Source organism: Plecotus auritus, assembly GCF_963455305.1.
Source record: "Plecotus auritus genome assembly, chromosome: 1".
Classification (NCBI taxonomy): Eukaryota; Metazoa; Chordata; class Mammalia; order Chiroptera; family Vespertilionidae; genus Plecotus; species Plecotus auritus.
In genome coordinates, this window is record NC_137770.1 from 217516872 (window position 1) to 217539626 (window position 22755).

The 22755-nt window shown below is 36.7% G+C and overlaps 1 protein-coding gene across 5 annotated transcripts in view; it reads left to right on the forward strand.

The window, feature by feature from the left end:
• The window catches only part of NFXL1 (nuclear transcription factor, X-box binding like 1), a 45494-nt gene that overhangs the window by 9228 nt on the left and 13511 nt on the right, over positions 1-22755 (forward strand). For all 5 annotated transcript variants that reach the window (XR_013959412.1, XR_013959413.1, XR_013959414.1 and 2 more), the window contains exons 5-17: positions 2128-2258; positions 3652-3830; positions 4063-4224; positions 4312-4412; positions 5378-5492; positions 6380-6504; positions 7451-7573; positions 11606-11696; positions 14591-14711; positions 14936-15095; positions 15883-15974; positions 19094-19115; positions 19793-19933. Coding sequence is in view for 2 of the 5 variants with exons in the window: in XM_080647765.1 (XP_080503891.1) it covers positions 2128-2258; positions 3652-3830; positions 4063-4224; positions 4312-4412; positions 5378-5492; positions 6380-6504; positions 7451-7573; positions 11606-11696; positions 14591-14711; positions 14936-15095; positions 15883-15974; positions 19094-19115; positions 19793-19933 (1563 nt within the window). In the remaining 3 variants the exon portion in view is untranslated. The remainder of the gene's footprint in view (positions 1-2127; positions 2259-3651; positions 3831-4062; positions 4225-4311; positions 4413-5377; positions 5493-6379; positions 6505-7450; positions 7574-11605; positions 11697-14590; positions 14712-14935; positions 15096-15882; positions 15975-19093; positions 19116-19792; positions 19934-22755) is intronic.

The following is a 22755-nucleotide window of genomic DNA, read 5'->3' on the forward strand; positions in this document are numbered from 1 at the left end:
TGTAGTGCAGAAGCACAGGGGAGTTAGTGCCCCTTGGGCCAACATTCCATCACAGGGAATTGGTAGATGAGTGCCCCAACCTCCTCTCTTTTAGGGGTTGGGGCTGGGGATAGTCCTAGGTATGTTCTTCAGAGGGTCCCTAGCAGGACTGAACTTTGGTCCTTAGCAGTAATCAGCTCAACTGTTTACCATTCATTGGCATTTCTTCTTTCCCACCTTGTCCTCTCCTAACTCCCACATCCCAGCTCTTTTCTTAGTTGCTGATTGAGGAAGAATTCAACTAAAAAGTTGGCTTTTTTTTAATGCTGTTGCCAGTTTATGCAATATACTACATGTCTGATTTTATTAAACAGTTGAGAAATGTTATAATGAAAGAATAACTGATTTTTGTCAGTTATATCAAAGCATTGGTAGGTTTTAAAATTAATTACTATTATTCCTTAAGCCTTTAAATTGTGTGTGTGTGTGTGTGTGTGTGTGTGTATGTATGTGTGTGTATATATATATATATTCTAAAAATTAGGTAAGCAAATGGTTTGGGAATATATCCCCAAACCATTTGCTTACCTAATTTTTAGAAATTAGCGTAAGTGCTAGACTAATAGGTTTTATATAACAAAAAACAGTATAGAGATTATATATACACATTTATGTTTAAGGAATTCTTTGTAGTATTATTTATAATTGGAAATAACCTAATTGTCCACCAATCAGTAATGGGTTAAATAAATCTACATGTTATATTATTATATAGTTATAAATATCATGTATGAATATGTTTAATAAGGTTAAATGTTTATTGAGTAAGCCCTCAATTTTGCAGACCTCGATTTAACAGACTTTAGATTTAGTGGACAAAATTTCCAGTCTGCATGTCATGTGAAAATTAACACCCTGTTAATTTTTAAGTGCTTTTAACCAAGATTTGCTTATAATTAACAGGTTATATTTTTGTTATTAATTCACTGTTATTTTTAACAAATTTTAGCAAATAGGCCATATGTTGGAAAAAACACTGTAGTAATTTTGTCAACATAAATATTACATATCTACAACTCTAGTCTACATATTTAAATCCAGGATTCATCGCTTATAAACTGTGTTGGGCGAATGATTAGCACGTGATCACACCCACATAGCTCCAGGGTGGTAATTGGGTCTACTGTCCCGTGGTGTGACTTTCTGCAGTAGCTTAAAGTGCTGGCCCATGTTCCCACATGTGCTAAGCCACTCCCCAGCTATGTGCATTTGTTTACTCACTGTGACTGGTGAATGCATACATTTACTAGACCTATTCAGTATAAATTTAAAATTACTGTAAAGCATGTAGAAAACTGTGAAATTAAACTTTTCATATATAATTTTAATTACACAAACATGTCTACATAAGTAAAAACAGATTAATTTGTCCATTTTTAACATATGCATTCAGAAAACCTACTTTATTATATAATGGACTTTTGGCTTTAATGGATATCCCCTCGCCTGAATTAGTTCATTATTTTGAGGTTTTACTGTACTATATTAAAAGAAGAGATTATGAAGTTACATATCAGTATGGCATGACTCCTTTTAAAAAATATGAAACACATTTTTAAAAATATTAGAGACGGGGGGAAGGAGATATATGTAATACTTTCAACAATAAAGATTTAAAAAAATAAAAATTAAAAAAAAGTATTAGAGTCTGACCAGAATGTTAGCAGTAGTTATTTCTAGCTGAATGAATCTGGATAGTTAATGATATTTTTCTTTAAAGAACATTGCTTCTGTTATTCTGGAAGGGAAAATTACATACATATTTTTAAGTATGTTTTTTAAAATTGATTTTTAGAGAAGAGAGAGAGAGAGAGAGAGAGAGAGAAACATCGATTGGTTGCCTCTCGTATGCATCCTGACCAGGGATCAAACCCAAAGCCTTGGTATATGCCCTGATTGGGAATTGAACCTTTGACCTTTCTGTGCATGGGATGATGCTAAGCCATACCAGCCAGGGCAAAATTATTTTTCTTAATCCTTAGTTTGCTCTTGAAAATAATTTACTGTGGTGCTTATTTTAAAGTATTATGTAATTATCAAAGAAAAAAATCATTGCATATATGTTAATATCTGATACTTTTGTCTTAGGTTTGGAGTTGTTCAGGATGTTTCTGTATATTTCACATGCCCTGTATCCAGAAGTGGGCTAAAGATAGCCAGTTTCTGGTATCTTCTTTGACAGATGACGATTTTGGAAGGAGAGATTATCCCTGGCCTTGGTAATTTTTCTAATTTTGGAATATCAAGTTGTAAAATAAATGAAAATGTAGCTCACAAGTTGCTATATTGGCAGTTTCAGTGTCCATGTTTGGCCTTTAGTTAGTCATTTGGTTTGTGAAGATACGGGGCTTGGTAATGGCTTTTATTTCCCACTAGTTAAATCATTATTCAGACTTTATTTTTCCCCTGCAAAACATTCTTTTCTATAAGACTGGAATTCTTCATGATTCTGGTACTTCTTTCCTGGAGTTCATATTAGTATACATTAATATCACATTGTATAAGACTGTCATCTAACATATTTTGATCATAAGCTTTTCAATTTTATCCTACAAATCTCTCAAAACTGTAGGTGTATATTATTCAATATTATTATTTTTTTCTACATTTACTTTATTAGATGGTTTATTCATGATTTGATCTTGAACTTCTGTAATATTTCCAGAAAGAGTTGGGGAATGAAAATTTTATAAATCTGCTAAATAAATACAATAAAAAATTTACTCACACTGGCAACTGTCAAGATAATGACGCAGAAATTTCAGGGGCTCTGTGTGGTCACATAATATTCACTTTGGTAACTAATTTCATATTTGTAATTTTGAGTTCTTTCTCTTAACAGAGGCCCCTAGATTATATAAGATTCAGGATTTAGAAAATCTGAATCCCATTAGACCTCTTGTTACCATAACTGATATACAAGATTGAGCAAAAGTAGGTTTGCTATTGTTCGTATGGAAAATAATGTACTAATAATTAATTCAAGAACAAACTCTGTGTTTTGCATACTCATAATTGTAAACTATTTTTGCCCCACCCTGTATTTATAAAATTGTTATAGAATGTAGTTGTTAAAAACATTTCAGATATAATAGTTATTTTGTAAAAGTAATTCTCAGTCATTTGTGAGAGATTGTATTCCCATGTTACCAATGAGGATATTAAAGTTAGTTGAAATAAAATGATGTGTTCAGACTTCTCTTACTCTTAATATGGTGAAGCCAGGATCTAGCTATTTATGCTGTTTTATACATTAGCAACTTGCCACCTGTGGTTATTTAAATTTTTAAAAATTACCAAAGTACTGTTCCTTTCTCAGTTGTATGCATTAACCACATTTCAATTGCTCACTGCCATATATGTTTAATAATTACTATATTGGACTTGGCAGGTATAGAACTGTTCCATTACCTCAGGAAATTATATTGGATAAGGCTGTTCTAGATGGTTGAAATTTATTTTAGTAAAATCTTATTTTTCACTAATATAAAAATGAAGCAGAGTGCCTTACATAAAGCTAATTGAGTATACTATATTGCTAAGTATATGTATATTTCTACCTCTTGTATCACTTTTAAAAATGAAATTAACTTTAGTAATTCTTCTTTGTAGTCCAAAATGTAGGTTTGAGTACAAACGATCTGACACACCTAGTAGGTACTATTGCTATTGTGGAAAAGTAGAAGATCCACCTTTAGATCCGTGGCTTGTGCCTCATTCATGTGGCCAAGTGTGTGAGAGAGAATTTAAACCTCCTTGTGGCCATAAATGTTTGCTCCTCTGTCATCCAGGTACGTTACATATTACATTTGTAATTGTTTGTGGGTCGTTATTTCTTCTTACGTTGAGGCAAAAAAAAAAAGTTATGAAAGTTGAATTAAGAACTTAAGTTTACAGAAAAAAATATTGGAAGGGGATGCCTTTTGAAGTATAAGCAAGGAAAGCTTTAGAAATCAATAATAGGTATGGGAATCGAAAGTTATCTTTGACCTCTGATTTTTCTCCCCTTTTATTGGATTCTAGGGCCCTGCCCTCCTTGTCCAAAGATGGTCACAACTACTTGTTACTGTAAGAAAGCAAAACCCATCCCTCGTAGGTGCAGTGCCAAGGAATGGTCCTGTCAGCAGGCATGCGGGCGGAAGTTGCTTTGTGGACAACATAAATGTGAAAATCCTTGTCATGCAGGTGAAAGGCCATACCTTTTAGCCAAAGTGAAAGCAGTCTCTATTGCTTTTATAATGTTTCAGTGCTCATTTATAACTGTGATTTTAGGAAGTTGTCCGCCCTGTCCAAGAGTTAGTAGGCAAAAGTGTGTCTGTGGTAAACAAGTAACTGAAAGAAGCTGTGCAAGTCCACTGTGGCACTGTGATCAGGTAAGTGCACATGCATTTTGAGGGCGTGGGTGTTAAAGAATACGGAAAACATAATCAAAAATGCTAATCAGGATTTAGCTCATTTGATTTAGTTGGATAAAATGAAAGGAAGAATAGTAACTTAAATGAATTATATTCACATTTTAGGAAACTTTTCCAATTTAATATTGTAATTTTTTTTTCAAATGAACAACTATTTGTTGAATTTTGGATTCAGTACATATATATGCTCTTTCTAGCTAGTTCTTTCTCCCTTTCTTTCCCCTCTCTTTAAACAACACCCCTCCTCACCTCTTGAGTTAATCCAATTGAGGAAGTAGAATTGATTTTATAGATTGTTTTTCTTAGAATTGGCATGGTTTTAGTATCATTTGGAAATCTTTGGTGGATGGCCATATGAAGCTGTATATACCTTTTTCCTGTATTATATTTTAAAAATATACTCTTTGGTGCATAGGAATGTGTGTATAAACATGTATATGTATGTATGTGTATATACTAGTATATGTGTATGTATGTGTGTGTATTTATGTTTTTACTAGAAGCCCGATGTACAAAATTCATGCAAGAGTAGGCCTTCCTTCCCCTGGCTGCTGGCACCAGCTTCCCTCCAGCACCTGGAGCTGGGCTCCGGCACCTGGGACCCAGGCTTCCCTCACAGAGGGAGGCCCCGCCCACCCGCTGCAGCCTGCTGGTCGGTTGCAGCCTCGTTGGCTTGCCTCGGCCCTGGCAGCCCTGGCTTTGTCTGGAAAGTTGTCTGGAAGGGCATCCGGTCTAATTAGCATATTACGATTTTATTATTATAGATATACCTAAGAGAGAAAAACAAATTATGAGGAACATAAAAAAGTTGCTTGTGATTGAAAAATGGGTTGTGCACAAAGAAAAAATGGATTATGTAATGTACAAAGTCTTTTTTGTTAACTTTTAAGTTTTTCACTAGTGCTTACTGCATTTTATTTTAGGTGTGTGGGAAAACCTTGCCATGTGGTAATCATACATGTGAGCAAATTTGTCATGTTGGTGCTTGTGGAGAATGTCCTCGATCTGGGAAAAGATTCTGTCCATGTCAGAAGTCAAGTAAGACTATTTTTAAACCTTTAATGGGATATGATTATTTTTTATGCTAACTAGAGTACTTTCCTCATTAGATTTTTCTGTGAGTTCATAATGTAGTTTCAATAATTATACACATTTAATGTTAGGTTTCTGTACATTTGGATGAGAAGACAGTATAACATGTTTAACCTCAGACTTTGGAATCAGGCATATCTGGGTTCAAATCGCACCTTCACGAACTCTGATTTTCTCAAGTTAAATGGAGATAATGATGGTACCTTCTTTGTAAGACGTTTGTGAGAATTAAATGATGAAATGCTCATAAAACAGTTAGTGTAGTGCCTAACATATAAAGGAAACCTAATAATTACAGGCTATTGTCATTATTGTGTATTGAGCTATAAGTGAATTTAGTTTTGGTTGCTTTGAGTTAAAGGTATGAAGGGCTGTAGACTCTGTACCAATGCCAGCACACATGCTCATAAGATTATTGCCAGTACTTGTCATGTTTATGTCGAAGGTGATTTTCATTATGTTTTTGAAGCTACTACTTTCCTTTTATCTGGTGAGGTTATTAAGAGCAAACTGTTTTTATAATTCTATATTGTGGAATTCTTTATAGAGGTTACATGACATTTCTTCAGATAAGTATTTCTGAAATAGTTAGCTTATAAATGTGCTTCTTGAAGTAACTTGTCATATGTCAAATTTTGTTTAACTTTTCATTAACTTCACAAATATTAAGGATTATTTTTATTAAAGTTAATTTTTCCAATAGTTACATAGATGAAAAAATTCATAGTCTGAAAGGGCTATCATTCTTTAGGGAGTCAAAAGAACATGGCATGTTGTTAGTGGTTCATAATAATGTATGTTTCTATTAACATTGACTTTTTGTCTGCTTTTAGAGTTTTCTTTGCCTTGTACAGAAGATGTACCAACTTGTGGAGATAGTTGTGACAAATTACTTGAATGTGGAGTCCATAGATGTTCACAGCGCTGTCACCGAGGTCCTTGTGAAACATGTAGACAAGTTAGTCATCTCCTATAATAATTACGTTTAAGAGCTCTCTATTATGTCACATGGGATTGTTCTGTAATTGTTTTCCATTACTTCGTTTTATAAATACCTATATGATGACCTGAATGAGTTTAGTGACCTAATGTGTATGGTGAAGAAGCATGAGAGTATGCCACCAATCAAGTCCAAAAATCACCTTTTGTTTGATTTTGCTTGGTTAAAGTTTGAACTTCTCATTTTTATGGTCCAGAGTGAGGTTATTTGTTCCCAGTAGACATTCAAAGCAATGATGAATTAGGTTTAGTGATGATGGAAAGAAATGAATGCTTAGACTTAATTGAGACTTTTAAGTTATATATATGTCACCTTGGTTATGACCATACAAGATAATCCAATTTTCTTGCTTTACTGAAATAAGATCTGGAGACGTCATGGTATAACCACATGTAAGCGATTTTAATGTGTGGTATTGTTTAACTATTTAGTATTAAATTCCTACTAAATTTAATAATGAAAATTCATATGAAGTCTTTTTTGGAACAAGGTAAGATGCAAACAATTATTTTAGGAAATTCTGCTTTAGTTTTGGTAAAGTCTTTCATACAAGTTTGCTCTTAAAGCTTTCCTCTTTCATTTTTTCAAAAATTTGTGTGTGTGTATTATTGATTTTAGAGAGTAAGGGAAAGGCAGAGAGAGAGATAGAAACATCAGTGATGAGAGAGAATCATTGATCGGCTGCCTCCTGCACGCCCACACTGGGGATCAAGCCCGAAACCTAGGTGTGTGCCCTGACTGGCAATCAAACTGTGACCTCCTGGTTCATAGGTTGACACTCAGCCAGCCACTGAGCCACGCTGACTGGGTTCTTTCATTTTTTAGTAATTATAAAAATTGGCAAGGTGAAAAAAAATCATGTTAGCAAAAGTTAGTTTTAATAGCATTTATTTGATTCTTACAGGAAGTAGAAAAGCAATGTCGCTGTGGAAAGCATACAAAACGAATGCCATGTCATAAACCTTATCTCTGTGAAACTAAGTGTGTGAAGATGCGTGACTGTCAGAAGCATCAGTGTAGGAGAAAGGTATGTGTAATAAGCTAGGGACATTGCTTTAAAAATTCCTTTGAATTTTTCCTCTGTAGGCCTATGATAAGCACCACCTTGACATGTTCCTCAAATAACCAAGCATATTTTATGCTTCTCATATGAAATATTAATACATATTCTATATTAATCCTAATGGTTGATATTAGTGGGAAATCTTACTAAGATTTTTAAATGACAAGAGACTTTTTAATCTCGTGCATAATTCCCTCAGCTTGTTTCTTAAGCGATTTTTGTTCCCTGACTTTAAAACATCATAGCAATGTTAAGAGTGATAGTTCATTTGCTGGCTTAATCTTTATTGTTCAAATCTTATTTATAGACACTTGGTTCAGTATATGGTCAACTGGATTATTTTATTGAGTTCGTAGATTTGCAGTTTTTTTTGGAGGGTCCTCTTTATTATTATGAATTATCCCTCTATCTCTGGTAAGATTCCTATTGAAATATAGTGATTTCAACTTTCTTTTGCTTAGTGTTAGCATGGTAAATCTTTTTCATTCTTTTTTAACCTATTCATACTTTACGTTTAAAGTGGTTTTCTTTTAGACAGCACTTAGATATTGTGTTATCCTAGCAGAACAAACTTTATCATTTAATTCGGGTGTAGATCACTTAATATTTAATGTGATCTTTAACATGGTTAGATTTAAATACCATTTTACTATTTTTTATTTGCCTATCTGTTCTTGATTCCTTTTCTCTTTTTCTAATTTCTATTTTGAGTGTTGCTCTTCAACGATTCTATTTTAATCCTTTATTTGATTCTTATACATTTTATACCCATGTATTTTATTTATTTATTTTTTTTAAGGTATTTTATTGATATTTTTACAGAGAGGAAGGGAGAGGGATAGAAAGCTAGAAACATCGATGAGAGAGAAACATTGATCAGCTGCCTCCTGCACACCCCCCACTGGGGATGTGCCCGCAGCCAAGGTACATGCCCTTGACCGGAATCGAACCCGGGACCCTTCAGTCCGCAGGCCGACGCTCTATCCACTGAGTCAAACCGGTTTCGGCAATACCCATGTATTTTATAAACCCCAAATATGACATTTTTATTTTTGCTCTAGCTAGTCAGGTATCTTTTAAAGAGATTGAAAAAATAAGAAAAAGTAGTCTTTTATAATTTACTAGAGGCCCGATGCATGAAATTTGTGCAAGGGGCTCGGCCCTCACGAATGGTGGCTTGCCTCGGCCCTTGCAGCCCCAGCTTCATCTGGAAGGACGTCCGGAAGGTTATTTGGCTCTCCCGTCTAATTAGCATGTTATGCTTTTATTACTATAGATTATCAAACTCATTATTTTTGGTGTTTTTCAGTTTTTTTTATGTTAACTTTGGTTTCTGTCTGCTTTCATTTTCTATGTGAAGGACTTCCTTTAACATTTTTTGTAGTGCTGGTCATTAATTCTTTCAATTTTTGTAAAAGATCTTTAGCTTTTGTAAAATATCTTTAGTTTGTGAAAAATACTTTTACTGTGGAATTATAGTTTGACATTTTTTTCTGCATTTTTTAAAAATGTTGCTCCTCTATCTTAGTTTGCATTTTCCCAGCAAAGGGTGTGTGCTGTGATTGTGTTTGTTTCTCTGTTTGCAAAATACCTTTTTTTCCTTTGGCTATTTAAAAATACTTTTCTTCTTATTACCAGTTTTTAGCAATTTTTGGTATTCCTTGGTATAGCTTTCTTCATGTTTCTTTAATTTTTTGTTGTTGAATTTCTCAGATCTGTGGGTTTATAGTTTTCATCAATTTTTTGAAATTTTCAGTTTTTATTTCTTGAAAGGTTTTCCTCCTACCCATTGCCTTCCTAGACTGCAGTATGTATGTTATGCTACTTGAAGTCTCACAGCTCACTGATGCTCCATTTATTAATTTTAGTTTTTAAAATTTGTGTTTTAGTTTACATGGCTTTGGCTTCATTAATTTTCTGCTTTTTCTAATCCATTTTTTATCACATCCTATGTTTATTCATCTCAGATATTATAGTTTTTTATTTTTGAGAGTTGGGTTTGGGTCTTTTCTATATCTTCCATGTCTGTCATATATTTTGTCTGATTTCCTAGTTGTTTAAGGCAGGAGTATAAATCTGGTCATTGTTTATTCCACCCTGGTCAGAAACAGAAGTGTCTAAAGCTTATTCAAGTCATGGACCACAAAATTTCTTTCCATACACTGCCACTAGCAAAGTGATAGGCACATAATCTTAGTAAATATTTGTCTGATTGAGTGAACTCTTTTGACTTTTAATGGATTTTCAATAAAGTATATTTTGTTTTGAGCTATTTTTAAATGTATTTTTAAAAATATATTTTATTGATTTTTTAAAGAGAGGAAGGGAGAGTGATAGAGAGTTAGAAACATCAATGAGAGAGAAACATCAATCAGCTGCCTCCTGCCCATCCCCTACTGGGGATGTGCCCGCAACCAAGGTACATGCCCTTGACAGGAATCAAACCTGGGACCCTTCAGTCCACAGGCCGACACTCTATCCACTGAGCACACCAGTTAGGGCTTGAGCTATTTTTATATACTGAAACTTGTTCTTAAAGTAGGTTTCAACCCTAAGTTTCTTTAAGACAATTATAGTCTGCATTTTCTCTCCAAAGTTTGGATAGATGAGAAGTCAAGGAGGGAATTAGAATAGCAAGGTGGACTGTAAGTAGTTGCCTTTTGTTCATGAATGAAAATTGGGACAAGTCATAGACGGGTGTATTTCTTACAAACAGATTGGAAATCAGGGAAGTTATAAAAGTTAGAAGCAAATAGCTTAATCTCATTTTTTTCTCCTTTAGTTAATCTCTGATTCCATGGCTTAAAAATAACTGCTAAACTAATCTATACATTTAACTGGCTTTATTTTAACTAAATTTTTAAAATAATCAGACCAATTGTTTGCCTGAATTGACTATAAGATTTGACCAGATCTATTCCTTTGGTTAATGTTGTCAATCTCTGCATAGATAAGTAGAAATGAAATTATGGGAATATTTTAAATCATAGAATAATGAACTGAAATGCAAGAAAATTTAGCTTGATTTTAGTAAATTAGGACATTCTCTATTTAAACTTACAAGTTCTTAATATGGCATGTCTACTTATCAGAAGAATGTTGATACTCTTGACTACTTTTATTCTTATACTAGAGGCCTGGTGCACAAAAATTCTTTCACTGGAGGGGCGGGGGGGTCCCTCAGCCGGGCCTGCCCTTTCTCATAGTCCGGGAGCCCTCAGGGGTGGAGGCGACCCGGCGATCAAGGGAAGGCGACGTTCCATCACACCTCTGCTGCTGCCACTGCTGGCAGTGCAAGCCTTGGCCAACCCTGGTTACCTGAGCCTCAGCCGGCCCTGGGCGGCTGGGCAGCCACCATCCAAGGCTTGCCTGTGCCTTGGGCTGGCCCTGGGCGGCTGGGGGGCTGAGGGGACTGGGGGACTCTGGAGGCAGGCACGCAGAGCGGCTGGGCCTGCCTGAGGGCGGGCCCAGCCTTGCGGCGCGCCTGCCGCCCCGGTGGGGCTGAGGGGACTGGGTGCTGCCATCTTGTGGCTGTGGGTGCTGCCATCTTTGAGGGTGTGGCAGTCAATTAGCATATTCCCTCCTTATTAGCTGTGGGCGCCGCCATCTTTGAGGGCATAGCAGTCAATTAGCATATTCCCTCCTTATTGGCTGTGGGTGCCGCCATTTTGAGGGCATGGCAGTCAGTTAGCATATTCCCTTCTTATTGGCTGAGGGCGGGGCAGCAATTAGCATTTTCCCTCCTTACTGGCTATGGGTGCCGTCATCTTTGAGGGCAGGGCAGCCAGTTAGCATATTCCCTCCTTATTGGCTGTGGGCACCACCATCTTTGTGATGGCATGAGGGTCAATTAGCATATTCCCTCTTTATTAGATAGGATTGAAAAGAAGTACAGTGTCTTTTGCTTTCCACAAGTTCTGTGAATACCTAGTAATGACGTTTATATTATGCATGCTTTTCAGATGACCTGTCATTTATATATTGCTTTCTCTTCAGTGTTGTCCTGGAAACTGTACACCTTGTGATCAAAATTGTGGACGGACTTTAGGTTGTAGAAACCATAAGTGTCCATCTGTCTGCCACAGAGGTAAAATTTAACAGTAGCTGTACTTTCATGTTGTATTTACATAGTGTTTTTTAGGTTAATAGAGAGCTTTCACATTTATTATCTTAGTTTGTCCTCTTAATAACTTTGAGAAGGTAGGGCAGTTGTCAAGATCATGATTTTATGGATAAGGAGATTAAAGTTAAGAGGGTTCAGTGACGTACGTACACGGAAATACCTAGTAACCAATATAGCCAAGATTTAAACCCAGGTCTTCGGAATAGAAAAGCTTTGTTATTTTATAACGCCATGTTGTTTCCTTCCTTCCAATCTTCCCCACAGAATTTTTGAATTAATAAATATGTTCTTAGGTTTTTCAGTTTTACTTTGAATTTTAGACATTTTTATGGAATTAAGTTTAGCAAGGAATTGGATATATCCTAAGCCAGTAGTTCTCAAACTTTTTAGTCTCAAGACCTTTTACACTCTTTTGGGACCCAAAGAGCTTTTGTGAATGTGGATTTTATCTATTGATATTTATTATATTTTAAATTGAAATGTAATATTTATTATCTTATTTAAAAATAGCAATAAAGCCCCATCACTTCTTAATATAGTAACATGTTTTTGTGAAAAATAACTTTGCTGAAAAAAATTTAATGAGAATGGTATTTTTTACATTTTTGCAAATGTCTTTAATGTCTAACTTAATAGGAGATGGCTGGAATTACAGACCTGCTTCTGCATTTAATCTCTTGATATCACTTGTCATACAGCTTCCGGAAAACTCTTTGTATGTGAGATCTTGCAGACCCCCTGAAGGAGTCTCAGGGGTGCCTAAGTTATTAGACATTAAAAACTGAGTTAACTTTACCCATTTGAAATAATGTCAGTATGAAATGGAATTTACTAAATGATGGTATAAGGTAGTGGTAAGAGCATGGACTTAGGGTAAGAGGTCCTGGTTCAAGTCTGGACTCTGCCGCTTAGTGGCTTTATGACCTGGGACAAACTACTGTTTTCCTTTGGGATGATGTGCATGTTAGATATTTTAGTTAATGTCTTACTCCTCTCAGAGATCTTACAAAAGCATATGGCACTATTGTTGTTTAAAGTAATGAGGAAACTGTCCAAGAGACTATTGGCCCACGGTCATAGAACTAGTTTCAGGGTCAGGATATGAATTCAGACTTTAATGATAATTTCCATTATATCACATTGCCTCCCCATTAGGAAAAGTGACAGATTCCATTAACCCTGAAAAAGATCTTATTTCCTTTATAGTCATACTAGAGGCCCAGTGCACAAAATTTGTGTGTGTCCCTCAGCCCAGTCTGCACCCTCTCCAATCTGGAACCCCTTGAGGGATGTCCGACCGCCTGTGGGGATCAGGCCTAAACGCGTGGTCGGACATCCCTCTCACAATCCAGGAGTGCTGGCTCCCAACTGCTCACCTGCTTCTGCCTGATTGCCCCTAACCGCTTCTGCCTGCCAGTCTGATCACCCCCTAACCACTCCACTGCCAGCCTGATCGACGCCCAACTGCTCCCGGGCGGCCCGATTGCCCCTAACGGCCCTCCCCTGCCAGCCTGGTCACCCCTAACTGTCCTGTCCTCCCCTGCAGGCCTGGTTGCCCCCAACTGTCCTCCCCTACTGGCCCGGTCACCCCTAAATGCCCTCCCCTGCTGGCCTGGTCACCTCTAGCTGCCTTCCCCTGCAGGCCTGGGTCCCCCCCAACTGTCCTCCTCTGCCAGCCTGGTCACCCCTAACTGCCCTCCCTGTTTGCCTGATCGCCCGCTACTGCCCTCCCCTACAGGCCTGGTCCCCCCCAACTGCCCTCCCCTGCAGGCCTAATCCCCCCAACTGCCCTCCCCTGCAGGCCTAATCCCCCCAACTGCCCTCCCCTGCAGGCCTGGGTCCCCCCCAACTGCCCTCCCTTGCTGGCCTGGTCTCCCCCAACTGCCCTCCTCTGCTGGCTTTGTCACCCCCAACTGCCCACAACTGCCCTCCCCTGCCAGCCATCTTATGGCGGCCATCTTTGGCCACATGGGGGCAGCCATCTTTGGCCACATGGGGGCGACCATCTTGTGTGTTGGAGTGACTGTCAATTTGCATATTACTCTTTTATTAGATAGGATTACATCATTGACTCAAATTTAAATTTCATTAACATTCTGTGCATTAATCATTAATTTATTCAATAAATTTTTTGCCTTGTCTGCTCAGTACCAGGCATTGGGATTACATGAGTGAATCATACTGACCAAGTGCCTGCTCTTATGGAACTTTTTTTTTTTTTACTTTCCCTCAGTTAGAATACAAATAATTAATCAAATTCATATAGAATATCAGTGGTGACACGTATAGAAAGGAAATTAGAGTAAAATTAAAATGGTGACAGGGGATGGTATACCCTGTTTTATATAGTGTGATCAGGGGATGACTTTGAAAGGACGACATTTGAGAGAAGACCTGAGAAGTAAGAGATCAAGCCCTGTGGCAATAGGGGAGGGTAATGTTCCAGGCAAGTAAGCAGCGATTACAGCAGCCTGAGACAGAAGCACTTGAAGGAACTGCAAGGAGCATGGAAGAGGTGCTCAAAGGGACAGATGGTAGGAGATTAGGTCAGAGAGATGGTGAGATAAAGATGGCTGGGGAAAGGAGAGTATGTATAGGGTCTTGTAGACCATTTTTAAAATACTGGCCTTTACTTTTAAGTAGAAAAATCTGACTAGACGAATGACCATTAAAGAAATTGGATCTGTAGTTTAGAATTTTCTTACCAAGAAAAAACCAGTCCTACTTGATTTTTACACATAATTTTTTTTTTGAAATCCTCACCCGAGGACATGTTTTTATTGATGTTTTCATTGATTCTACTATTGATGGGCATTTGGGTAGTTAAGTAAATTTTAACTTTCAGCCTTTTTTTTCAGGGAGTTGCTATCCTTGCCCAGAAACTGTAGATGTGAAGTGCAGTTGCGGTAATACAAAGGTGACAGTACCCTGTGGCCGAGAACGTACCACAAGACCACCCAAGTGCAAAGAGCTATGCAGGTTGGTATGAAGCTTTGCACAAACTTATATTTGTGTCTTACCAATTTAAATTCATATTGATTTTTAATATTGTTAGTATTTTCAATTTTGCTTAAATGTGTTAAAATACTAATATTCACAGTATATTCTGTATAGAATCACAGATACATAAGTAGATGATTGCACTTTAAATATAATTCTTCAATGATCAAAAGTAATTTTAAAAGTTGTACTTTATGATTTAGTCGCCCACCAACTTGCCATCATACAAGTCAAGAAAAACATCGCTGTCACTTTGGCTCTTGTCCTCCATGTCATCAACCTTGCCAAAAAGTGTTGGAGAAATGTGGTCACTTGTGTCCTGCTCCATGTCATGATCAAGCATTAATAAAGCAAATTGGCAGGGTAAGGAAACAATATTCTGACGAGACAGTGGATTGCTGTGGGTCATATTTTCTGAATTTCTCTTAGTCATTCAATAAGCTGTAAATAAGTACTTATTTGGTATTGAGCACTGTGATAGGAGCTAGGGTACAAGGTAACCAAGACTTGATCTTTTGTTTTAAGAAGTGTACAGTATAGAAAAGGAGAGAGACCAATAAACAAATATTTGCAAATATAGTGTGATAGTCATTTTATCATCAAGATAGAGATAAATTTGGCAGTTTTTCTTCACATACGTGGTTTAGAGTTATAGGTATCTTTTAGTTTCCTCAAAGATTCACTCACATCTTTAATATATTTATTGAGTCCTTACTATGTAAGCATTCTTCTCGGTGCTAGGAAGACAACAGTGAGCAAAATAATGGAGATTACATTCAGCTGGTGGAAGGTAGAGTTTACAATTCTGTTTCTCATTCTCCCTTTGGCCTATGACAGTGGTCGGCAAACTCATTAGTCAACAGAGCGGCAAACCGCTGTCCTATGAGAAGTGAAGGAGGCTATACTGCCTCTGTTCTGGCATTAAAACACTGGAGTCTGCCTCAGTTTTTAATATCAAATTTTATGGAGAGGAACAAGCTGATAGAATGCAGATGGAATGGAATATTTCAGTAAACACAATTTGTTTATTTTTTTGAAAAATATTCAACTTGTTTGAGTGGAGGATACATGGAACAATTTTCTAAGATTCTTTTAATGGCTGTGTGATTTTATCCCTCTGACTTAAAATTGTTATGCATTTTACTTCTAGCACCAGCCTACAGGCCCTTGGGAACAGCCTTCAGAGCCAGCATTTATTCAGGCTGCTTTACCTTGTCCTCCATGTCAAGTTCCTATTCCTATGTAAGTATTAAAATTTTAACTTTAAAAAATACCTTTGACATAGTTCAAAGTGTATCTTTTTAAAAAAATATATATTTTTATTGATTTCAGAGAGGAAGGGAGAGGGAGAGGGAGAGAGAGAAACATTAATGATGGGAGAGCATCATTGATCGACTGCCTCCTGCATACCCCACCCTTGGGATCGAGCATGCAACCCAGGCATATGCCTGACCAGGAAGTCAAACCAAGACCTCCTGGTTCATAGGTCGATGCTCAACCACTGAGCCATGCTGGCCAGGCTCAAAGTATATCATAAGTCACCTTTCCCCATATTCTTTGTTCAATTCATCATTTTAGGCCTAACCTATAAGCTAGTTGTTCTCTGTCTTCTTTAGCTTCATTCTTGTCCAAATGTATTTGCTTAAAAACTTCCTCTAGATTTCTTTTTTGAGTTTTCCCCTAGCTAGTGTTCGATGCCCTTCTTAGCTTTTATAGCAACTTGTGCTTACAGTTACAATAATATATCCAGTTTTCCTGACTGATTCCCATGCTAGTCCGTAAGCTCCTTGAGGACAAAGGAAAACCGGGTTTTATGTAAGACAAACTTAAAGGAGAGTGTTTGAGTGAAATACTGAAAATGAAAGGAGGTAGTGTCTTGGATTGGCTAGCAAATGACCTGGACTGAGTCAAACCTGGGTAATAGGGAATCCTGGAATAATTCATATTTCCAGCAGAGGTTATGGAATATAGGGGAAAAGGAAGCACAGAACTAGGAAGCAACATACATTACAAAAGGGGCTGTTGTCTACAATTGAAGTTCCAACTAGAATATTCGTATGCCTGTGTATTGGCCTTTAAAGAGAGGGTTCTTGTTTTCTGTACTTTTCAAAGGTCTCACTCCTGTTTTGTCCTTGCACAACTTTCCTTTCAGTTTGAATATATGTATATTTTTATGTATTGGTTGGGCAATCAGGTTGGGAGGCAGAGTTTTCATTGGGAGCTATAGCCACTAATAGGGTGATTTTAGTCTGTAGATTTATTGGAGGGGGGAGGTATAGTTGACAAAGAGGTTCTTTATCTACATATGCAACTAGTAATTATTAGAGACTATTCTTTTATTGAGGACTTGTATTTCATGAGGGACCAAGTTGTTTGTAGTATCTCTTACTAGATTTGAGTTATTAATGATTATCAATAACCTAAGATTTTTCCTTTTGGGGAAACAGAAGAAGAGACATTGATATTTTGATTCATAGGCACTAAAATTGACATATCATAGTCAATTACCTTTGAATTCCTTAATCTGTTTTATAGGAAGGCTATTTAACATACATGCTATACAGAATAGTTTCACTGCCCTAAACATGCCCTATATCATGTTTATCCCTTGCCTCCCTCCCCCTTGAATGCCTAGGAAACCACTGATGTTGTTTTTTATTGTCTTTGTAGTTTTGACTTTTCCAGAATGTCATATAGTTGGAATCATACAGTATATAGTCTTTTCAGACTGGCTTCTTTCACTTAGAAATAGGCATGTAAGGTCCTTCCAGGTCTTTTCATGGCTTCATAGCTCATTTCTTTTTATCACTGAATATTATTCTATTTTATGGATGTACCAGTTTATCTCTTCACCTGTTGAAAGGCATTTTTGTTGCTTCCAAGTTTTAGAAATTATGAATAAAGCTGCTGTAAACATTTATGTGCAGTTTTTTGAATGGCCATAAGTTTTCAACTCATTTGGGAAAATATTTAGGAGTGCAATTGCTGCCTCATATGGTAAGCCTATGTTTATTCTGTAAGAAATTGCCAAATTGTATCACTTTGCATTCACACCAGCAATGAATGAGAGTGCCTGTTGCTGTACATCCTTGCTAGTATCTGGTATAGTCAGTGTTTTGAGTTTTAGCCATTCAGATAGATGTGCTGTAGTATCTCATTTTAATTAGCAGTCCTCTAATGACATATGATGTTGAACATCTTTTCATGTGCTTATTTGCCATCTGTATGTATCCTTCTATGATTTGTCTGTTTGTTCATTCAAATCTTGTTCATTTTTTAAATAGGTGTTTGCTTTCTTATTGTTGAGTTTTAAGAGTTATTTTTATATTTTGGATACAAGTCCTTTATCGGGTATATGTTTTCCAAGTATTTTTCCCAGTCTGTGGCTTGTCTTTTCATTTAATATTTTTAAATGTTTACAGAGAAGATGTTTAGGTTTAATGAAGTCCATCCAACATTACCATTTTCTTTTATGGATCATGCTTTTGATATTATATCTAAAAAGTCATGACCAAACTCAAAGTCACCTAGATTTGCTCCTGTTTTATAGTTTCACATTTAGGTATATTACCAATGTTGAGTTAACTATTGTGAAAGGTGTAAGGTCTGTCTGGATTTTTTTCTGTTCCAGCACCAACCATTTGTTGAAAAGACTATCCTTTCTCCATTCAGTTGCCTTTCTCTTTTGTCAAAGATCAGTTGACCATATTTGTGTGGGTGTATTCTGGGGCTCTCTGTTCTGTTCCAGTATCTATTTGTCTATTCTTTCACCAAATACCATCTGCTTTGATCACTGTAGCTTTCTATAAGTCTTGAAGTTAGGTAGTGTCAGTCCTTTGACATCATTGTTCTTCAGTACTGGGTTACCTGTTCGGGGTCCTTTGTCTTTTCATATAGATCTTAGAATTACTGTGTTGATATCCACAAAATAACATGTGTTGAATCTGCATGGAGTAGGGAAGAAGCATCATCTTAACAATATTGCACTTTCCTATCAGTGAACATGGAATATATCTCCATTTATTTAGAACTATGATTTCTTTCATGAGTAATTTTCCTCATATGGATCTTGTATATATTTTGTTAGATTTATACCTAAGTATTTCTCTTTTTTTGTTGCTAATATAAATGGTGGTATGTTTCATGTTTTTAATTTCCAATTGTTCATTGCTGGTTTATAGGAAAGCAATTAGCTTTTGTATGTTAACTTTGTATCCTGTGGTGTTTCTATAATCACTTATTTCCATATGTGTTTATTTTTTACTCTTAATAAAACAAATAATAGAATTAGCATCTTTGCTTTGGGTGTTCTTTTTCAAGAATTTGTAATGTTTTTATTTCATTTTATTTTTTTCTTGCAGGCAGTGTCTTGGGAAGCATGAGGTGAGTTATAGGTACAAGTTTTGATTGTTTGTTTTTAATAAATTTTTATTGATTTCAAAGAGGAAGGGAGAGGGAGAGAAACATCAGTGATGAGAGAGAATCATTGATTGGCTGTCTCCTGCACGCCCCCTGCTGGGGATCAAGCCTGCATGTGCCCTTGACCAGAATTGAACCTGGGACCCTCGGGTCCACAGGCTGATGCTCTATCCACTGAGCAAAACCAGCTAGAGCTAGGCACAAGTTTTAAGTAAAACTTGTCATCTATATTTTTCCTATACTAGGATTGTTAGAAATAATGAAGTCAAAGTGTTGTTATTTCAGTGATTTAAAGAAAATAGTTTATCTACTAATTTTAAAAATACAGGGTGTGGCAAAATACTATAAAGCTACTTTTGCCACACCCTGTATACAGTGCTCTTATTTGAAAATTAGTTTATGAATATGCATTTACTACAGAATCGTATTGCATTTCCCTTTTAGGGAATATTTGCTTCTTGGCATTCATTTTTTGCATATTTTTTGGATAGGTTACTTTGTTTTTGATAATTATTATTAGTGAAAATGTTTCAGACCTTTGTGAAACTTGATAAAACAGAGTTAGTTGTTTTGGAAACATGGGTCTTGGAGGTGTGTGTGTATGTGTTGTGCTGATTTTCTTTTCTTTTTTTTTTTTTAAGGTGAGTCCACTACCATGCCATGCTGTAGGACCCTACTCTTGTAAGAGAGTTTGTGGACGAACCTTAGATTGTCAGAATCATACGTGTATGAAAGAATGCCACAAAGTAACTGAAACTGAAGCCTGCATTGGCAAAAACAAGGTAATGTCCTTAGGTTGAATGTGTAAACGCTTACATATCTCTGAATTTGCTTTCAAATATTTTTAAAACCTGACACATGAAACATGATGCTCATAATTTTAATAAATTCCCAAACTTCAGTTGGAAGTAAAGTAAATAGCATCACAGATGTGTGTGTATGTGTGTGTGAAATTCAGTAAAAGCATTTACAAGCATATGAAAAATTGACTCTAAAGAGATCTCTAAAAATTGCCATTTTATAAAGAAAAACAAATAGAGCCAATTAACTTTTAAATGATAATAAATTTTATTTCTTTTAAGTAATTCATGTTTTTTCTTAGGCTTTCATTTTATAGGGAATCATAATAGCAAGTGTGCTTAATGAGGAATAAGTAAAAAGTTTTAAGTTTCGTACTTACTAAGTAACATTAAATGAACAAATGTTTAAATTATTAATTTGAATTGTGTTATTGAAAATTTCAATTGCATTGTTAGGTTTTTTGGTCTTTCTTTTGGTAATTGTACTATATGACAGCATAAATATCCATAGCATCATTCTTGCTCATATGTAGACATAGATGTAAATGAGTTATAATTTCCTCATTAGTCCATGCCTTGGTCCTCAATAAAAATGTAGTCATGATAAAATGAAAGGGTATTGGAATTATAAAATCAAGCTAATAAATAATTTTAATGATTCAAAACTACCTTAAGTTATAGCTGCTATAAGGCAATCCTCCTCGAGGTTTTCATAACATCAGATGAGTCAGAAAAAATTCGTTTTAAGAGCTAATATGACAATGATTGGAGAATTCTCTTTGACTATCCCACCATTGCTTCCTGGGCAGTGGATGTGGCAAAATATCAGTTATAAGTTATGTGCAGTTTTTCTCAATTTAGCTACCAGTCCATTCCTATCTCTCACTCAAGGAAGGCTACTGCAATTCAGGTGAGTGAAAATTACATTATTTTAGGGTTAACTTTGCAATCACTCTAATTTATATATGAAATAAAATAATTCCAGAAACTTAAAAAAAAAATTTCTTACCATACCTCAATTGTGACCCATTGGAGAAATACTCCTAGTATCTATCTCTTGACCCAAATACCTCTGGAATTTTTAATACAGTTTTCTGCTTTCAGTTGTAGCATAGAGCCTACAACACAGCAGGTATTTAATAAGTATTTATAGAATTGACTGGACTCAAAGTTCTTTGGCTTATTTGCTCTTCTCTGGTATCCTTGCCTGACCTTACCCACAGTCAGGTCCAATGGAGGTTATTATAAGCAGTGGCTCTGATTGTTACCATTAGCAACAGATATTCCTGTTGTCTAATTCATTGGTTATAGTGAGTGGAACTGTGGTTGACAGGGAAACGTGTGAGGCTGATGACAATTGAAATGGTGTGTATTTCCCAGGCAAATGTGGGACAAATGTCTTTTGAAGTGCGTGCAACAAGAAATTGAGTAATTGGGAAATTTTTTTTGGCGGGGGGGGGGGGGATTTATCACCAAAAATAAATAAAAAATATATGTAGATACATAATCACACCTACATATATTCTATACTAGTGGCCCAGTGCACAAAATTCATGCGGGGGGAGGGGTGTCCCTCAGCCCGTCCTGCACCCTCTCCAATCTAGGACCTCTCGGGGGATGTCCGACTGCCGGTCTAGGCCCGGTGTGGTTGGACATCCCTCTCACAATCCGGGACCGCTGGCTCCTAACCGCTCGCCTGCCTGTCTGCCTGATTGCCCCTAATCACTCTGCCTGCCGGCCTGCTCGCCTCCAACTGCCACCCCCCTCCGCCGGCCTTCTCGCCCCCAACTGCTCCCCGCCACTTGCTGGCCTGATCACCCCCAACTGCCCCCCTGGCGGCCTGCTCATCTCCAACTGTCCCCCCTGCTGGGCTGCTTGCCCCCAGTTGCCCCCCCTGCCTGCCTGCTTGCCCCCAACTGCCCCCCCCCCGCCAGCCTCATCACCCCCAACTGTCCTCCCCTCCTGGCCTGATCACCCCTAACCACCTCTGCCTTGGCCCCACCACCATGGCTTTGTCTGGAAGGACGTCCAGAAGGTCTCCTGGTCTAATTAGTATATTACCCTTTTATTAGTATAGATAATTTTGTATGTTATAGATCCTTGCTACTCAGAGTGTTGTCTGCAGCCCAGCAACATTGGCATCAGCTGAAATCTTATTAGAAATGCAAAATCTCAGACCCCACCTCAGCATTTTAACAAGATTCCCAAGTGATTGATAATGCACAGAAATGTTTGAGAACACTGCTAAAAGCAGTGTGTGTGATGTGTCATGTTTCATTGATTTAAAAAAAACAAACGAATTTCATTATAATTATTAAACTTGCTAAGAGACTAGAATTTAATTATTCCGCTAAGAAGAAAGGATAATTCTGAAATGTGATAGAGGTGCTATTATTGCTGCAATGACAAATATATTACACTATATAAGTATCAAATTAACATCTTAACACCTTGAATTTATACAATACCAATTATATTTCAATAAAATGAGAAATAAAGTTTCATTTATCAGGATTACTACCCAAATGTTTATTCTGTGTTTCTTCTCATCATCCCATTACTTACAATTAGGATTGCTCTACTCCCTGGATTTCCAGAAAGTTGGATGAATTGAAAAAAGCTCATTTTAAAAGCTGATAATAAAAAATGTTGAACCTTTAAGACTTAGTATTCATATCTATAGCTCTTGTATTTGATCTCAGTATATGTGAAATTCAACACTATCCTGTAATAAAAATCTTTAACCTTCTTTAGTAGACAGATACTACTTAAATTATTACTAGAGCAGAGAGGTGACTTGTTAA